This window comes from Pollachius pollachius (assembly GCF_949987615.1).
Source record: "Pollachius pollachius genome assembly, chromosome: 3".
In the NCBI taxonomy this organism is placed as follows: Eukaryota; Metazoa; Chordata; class Actinopteri; order Gadiformes; family Gadidae; genus Pollachius; species Pollachius pollachius.
Genome location: NC_136936.1, coordinates 36,019,651 through 36,025,739, shown reverse-complemented (window position 1 = coordinate 36,025,739; position 6,089 = coordinate 36,019,651). Strand labels below are relative to the sequence as shown.

Genomic DNA, 6,089 nt, shown 5'->3' with positions numbered 1-6,089 from the left:
TTGAAATATGTATAATATAATAAATATATTATGCATATTTAATATAATAAATATGAAATATCTCCATATATAATGTCATGATTAACATTCTAGAGGACAATTCAGCTTTGAGTGATTAGTATGCAGAGCAATTTTTTTCTATATCAGATAATATAATTGGAAACTTTCTTGTCTGGCCTCGAGTAAGCATACACGACTGAGACACCTCTTGCGTAGAAGACAATTCAGTCTTGTTCCACTTGTCACTTGGCTGACCAGTAACTGATACAAATCTATAACTGGACCTGACAAAAGCTGGAGGCTTTGTTTGGTTCTGGCTTGTTTCTCTACAGAACATAGCGATCAGCCATCACAGGAACACCTCCTTTATGGCATTAGTGGCACTCACGCTGTTAAACACTTATAGGTATGGGAGACAGTTTATTTTATGGGTTGGTGTGAACACGTCCGCAAAGACAGCAGCCTTGGTCAATGACACAATCTTCTGCTCGTTCAAATAGACATTACGCTCAGGAGCATACTTCTTCAAAGCCCTCTTGCAGGAACAACTAACGAAGGTATCATGAGATATTAGGTTTCTAAGAGAGACCTTGTCAAATTATATTTATGCAGGAAGATTATGAAGAATAAACATATTCCGGGAATATACACAACCAGATATTATTGCAATTAGACTTCACCTTGCATATTATGGCCAAACTCTTTTTTTGAACTGGTAATTCTTATTTTATTGTTAAACAACAATGACATTTTTATTAATAACCCCACACACAAGAAAATCTAATCCAAGATATCTTGCATGTTTCAGCATTCATCAAATAACATTCCATATTATTTTAAGATTTTGAGAAGTATTGAGAAGTCTGTGTCAAGTATAGTTTGCAGAAATTTGCATTATTTTGGATATTTGATATTTCCAAAGAAAAGGTTAATTTATTACAGAATGTATTTTAAATGAGTTTGTTTTGATGGCACAACCAACATCCATGACAACAACAGGCAGTGTGTTGATGGACCAGAGGTTGGTGAGCCTCTTGCTGCCTTCTCTGAGGATCTAGTCAGAATCGCTGCTGCAGGAGCTGCTGGAAGACTGTGGGAGGAGGGACACAGGAGGGGAACATCATGTTAGCTCACGTCATGGCCAAACAACAAAGCAAACATCTCCGGCTGCCACTGAAAAGACGTAGAACCTGTTTGTTATCTGTGATGGTGGATGATAAGATAACTGTCTCAACCCAACATTGCCAAAGTCGAGATGCAGGGATTGAATCAATATAGTTTTAACATGAACAAAATGTAATTACTTCCAAAAACGAAACTTTTCTTTTTCGGAATATAAATGAAAGACAAGAAAAAAAAAGAAGCCCTCATGATGTCTTACGTCGTGACTTTTCCTTCCTTTCTTGTGGCATTTGGAGTGGTTGTGACCAAACTTGTGCTTGTGGCGTCCCCCGTGTCCATGCCCGTGCCCATGGCCGTGCCCATGGCCGTGTCCATGGCCGTGTCCATGGCCGTGTCCATGGCCGTGACCATGCCCGTGACCATGCCCGTGACCATGCCCGTGACCATGGTCATGCCCGTGCCCATGCCCTCCACAAGACCCCCCTCCATGGCCTCCATGTTGGCACCCCTGCTGGCAGCAGGAGGGTTGAGGAGGGCATGGTTGAGGAGGGCATGGTTGAGGAGGGCAGGTCGGTCGTGGCCCGCAGCCGGAGGGCCACTGATTTCCTGTTCACGTACAGGAGAGATGTTAATGCTCTATTCATTTGGTGCAATATGCAAGAATCTTTCAGTCTAAATGAGGTTCCAATAACAAAACACTGCTCATCACCCTTGCCTTTCCGTACTCTCTCCAAATCCCACCCATCCGCAAAACGTGAGGCTTGCTTGAGATTTAATTTACTCTGCTGCAGAGTTTAACCATATCCCAATGCTGACAATGTTTTTTAGAGGATATTTCAAAGAAAGATTATTGCATTTTTTACTTTTAAGCAGGTTGGTCTCTGTCTAAAACATATTTTAAAAGGGAGACCTGACCAAGAAAGCAGCAATAGCATACAATATATTAAACAAAAAAGTATCTGTAAAGTGAACTACCTGTTGGACAGTAAACAACAGAACACCACAGAAGATAACATGCTTTCATCATCATATTAACATTCTTCAGTGGTATAAATATTAGGTTATTATTACCTTGATTTTGACCCCACATTTCAATATGCGTAGTTCAAATCCTGAAATTTAAAAATACATCAACAGTTTAATAAGTATATAGAAGGCCTAAACAGTATACTTGGTATACAGAGGTTCGAAGTTAAACACTGTCAAAGACCGATAGATAAACATAAAATACTTTCATAAATGCATCACATACATTCACTGCTATCAGTAAATGTAAGGAAGTGAAGAAGACTACATACACATCAATTCATAAAATATATACTGCCTTTCCTTTGTGAACCACATCTTAAGAAAACTAATACAACATTTCAGTAAAAGCCATTTCAGAGATGAACTTACTGTGAGTCAGAATGCAGATCTGAGGAAATACCAAATGCTCCCATTTTATAGTAGCCATCTTGGCTCCTCCTCCCTCACAAGCACCCTTGCCTTGATTTACAGGCTCTCTTTGGACCCTTTTGTTCCATCACCCCCGCAAGCATTTGATTTGCATCTGCACGTACCTCATGTATCATCTTCAACACAGGAACATAGACAAAGGTGAGGGCGACCAACTTCCAAGTTTGCCTATAGTTTGTCTTCATATTTCTATTTGTGCAACGAAAGACGAGGAACTACTGTGTCCATTGGCCTTCAGTCTAAACATTTGCTCGAATGATAACAATAAAAACTTTTCACTTGGAAAATGTGCTGTTTTACCATAGATAATTATAAAGAAACCATTAAGTAATTGCTACTAAACTGTGAAGGCCCACTATTAAAGTAGTAGATTTTCTGTTCCGTCAACATTAGAGAAATAATAAAGCCGTTGACTTATAAGCGTTGTGAGATAATCACATGAGAATCCTTGCTAGGCAACTTGATGAGGGAGTGAAAATAGTTAAGAGACAGCGAAGAATGAATTGATGGTGAGAACTGGGGAGGAGAAAGCCAGAAGGGAAAGTGCCGCTCCTGTGTACACATCGGATGTTTGAGCCACATGCAAAAACACGTGGCGATTTGGTAGAGCGATAGTTCATTTCAGCAAACAACAACGACAAAGTAAGAGAAATCAACTGAGAAACAGGCAAAGTAATTTCACCCACCACCCTTCTCATACAAAAGATGAATCACACAAGGAGTGGAAACACACTTTAGAGTTTCTGATCCGAGAAAACAAACTGAAGAGAGCCTGAGGCAGGGAGGTGAACACAAGTGCTCTTATCTTGACACAAGCTCAAAGCCTAAAGCAAACACATGTGTCACCTCTGCAGGCCACAACCTTTATATCATTTCCATCTCACCGTGAAGGGAGTGACATTGAATAGTTTTGTCATCGCCTGTTGAATGAAATCAAAAACACACTCCCCCTCAAATGTAAATCAGATAAGATTCCAAAGTTGCTTAAGTTTAATGCATGCAAACAAACACACAATAACAAAATCCCACTCGCGCATATGACAAAAAAACACACAGATGAGTAGAGGAGGGGTCCCTGGCACAATAGGAGAGCTCTTCCTCACTTCCAATCCTTTTTAAGTGGCGAGTACGGAGCCCTCCAGCATCCCATGGCCTAAACATACAATCTGGTAAGGAATAAAATATGTGCAACTCTCTGCAGTGAAATGACCACTAACTGCATCATTATGTCACAGTGGAAAGGGATAACAGCGAGTAGAACAAGTCATGGCTCAAATGCCACAAGTTTATATCTGGATTAGGGAAGTGAAAAACAAAACCTAATATTATTATAAGGTATTCACAGTGTATCCAAAGATAGACTGTGAATACCTAATAATAATATGGTGAATACACTGTCAATCAGCATGTCCACCCCAATGGATAACAATTATGTATGCTGAACATTTCTGCCTCATGGACACATAATGTCCATCTATGTTTTTTCTGGACAGTCTTTTTTTGGCGCTGACATCTCATTCAATGACTTCATTTAGTTACTCAATGACGTCACAGTGAGTACTGGTGTGGTCACATCGCTGGAAATTATGGGGAAAACATTTTCCCGACGTCGGAAAGTTCTCGTGAAGGACACCTCATGACGCTCTTATGTTTCTACTTCCATTCGGCAACTGGGGCCAGATTTTGATAACAGGGTTGCCCAGTGTGTGACGTATGGTTTACTAGTGACGATCATGAACATGGTAGAACATGAACGTTTTACTCAATATAAAAGAATCAACCATCATATCACATACTTTGCTAATGATTGACAGATTGATGTAACCGTCTGTTGGCATCGACTTTGCTCAGTTGTAAACGTTGTGTACTGGTAAAAAAAAAAGCTCTAGATAATGGCAAGTGTTGCCTTCCATACAGTGGCAGTACTGTATGTGCTTCTCATAAATAAAAGCAATAGGATAGTAGGTGATAGGCGTCAAGGAAATAAAGGCATGCAAATTTTAAACTGATCCTACTAAGTTCTGTTTAGTTCTGAATGGTTTTTATCGGATAAAAAAACCCTGCTGTGACGAACTTTTAGATTCCCAACGTAGCGCACATGAACGGTCGCTGTCGGGAGCACGCGTAAGCGTGAGCATCATCACTGGCGAGCCGTCTCGTTATCACCAGGACGGTGAACGCGCCTTAATTCCTCATAAGCGCAATGCACCGCTTCGCCTATATGGGCCCCTAATTCACAAATAAACGGCACCTAGAATTACACCAGTGTATGTGCGTTTCTTTCTGGATGTGTGCCAGAGATGGAAATTAACTTTTTTGCCCACCAGACACTGTGGCAGGTAGATTTAAAAATCTACCAGCCACTCATATTTTTTACCAGCCACTTTTTATACGCTATATATTTTTTTAAATATATGCGGACATTTTAAACAATATAATAGTAACAATAGATAAGAAAAGTATTTTTCATACACATCATCTTTTCCATCAGAAGTGATTTTTACTGTAAGTAGGTGCTACCAAGGAACTGAGTTGAAAATGTTACACCCTTACCGCATACGATAAACAATACAAAGGTATCTGCCATGTTAAGCCATGTTTATTTCAAAGGTTTTACGATGACAAGTTTGGGGATAATTCATCTATACAAAGTATTTAAAATAAAAAACAAATTTACATATTAACAATAAAACAACATGGCTACACCATCATAAGTCAATAGGAAATTTGTTTTTTCAGTGCACTGGCCTTTTAATTTCTTAAATTCAACCAGATGTATAATGAAATCGGCCCCTATAATGCAACAGATGTATCCTCTCGGTATAGGAAGACTCATACTCTGCCTATGCATTCGAAATTAAACATTTGAAAACAGACCATGAAGAAACAAGAACAAGAAACAATGACTTAATAAGTGCAAGACACATTGAAAAACGTCAGAATACATTAAACTATATATATATATATATATGAACTCGTTAGCGTATCTGTTTGTGTCAATCGCTATGCAGCCCTGCTATTGCGCATTCACAGACTGGCTTTTGTCAAAGGAATACCCGGTCAATGATGGATTTAATATGGACACAAACGACTTAACATTGGATCTTTGTATGGATTTATATGCACGTTACGGGATGAATTGATAAGCTCCTGTAAGGGCTACGATGGCACAGATTACAGCTGATTTGGAACGGAACAACAGCAAAGTAAGGAACCCCGACTTTTTTACTGTTCAATTATTAATGTTGTTTTTGAACGAGTATTGGAATACTCGCTCGGAATATCCAACGAGTATTCGAAGCCTGTAAAATGGTATTCGGGACAGCGTACGTCTTAGCACACACACTTGACATCTGTTTTGACCAGACTGACAGAAAGCAGCTGTTTGCCAAACATGTGAGCAGAGCTCTAAGGTTACCCAACATGCTAGTTTTCGACAGCAACAAACTATTGCATTATGCCTAATAGAAAATCAAAAAATAACTTACGTGCAGTGCCATTCGAAGTCT

General features: G+C 39.4%; 1 protein-coding gene across 1 annotated transcript; it reads right to left on the bottom strand.

Annotated features, from left to right (window-relative positions):
* Nucleotides 1-424: 424 nt before the first annotated feature.
* Nucleotides 425-2,581, bottom strand: LOC307072411 (uncharacterized protein). The gene is made up of 4 exons (XM_079731700.1): nt 2,521-2,581; nt 2,194-2,234; nt 1,382-1,728; nt 425-1,090 (listed from the first exon to the last, which is right to left on the bottom strand). Exons 1-4 carry the CDS (start codon nt 2,576-2,578, stop codon nt 937-939), a joined length of 600 nt encoding a protein of 199 aa, XP_079587826.1. The 5' UTR covers nt 2,579-2,581; the 3' UTR covers nt 425-936.
* Between the last annotated feature and the right edge of the window lie 3,508 nt (nt 2,582-6,089).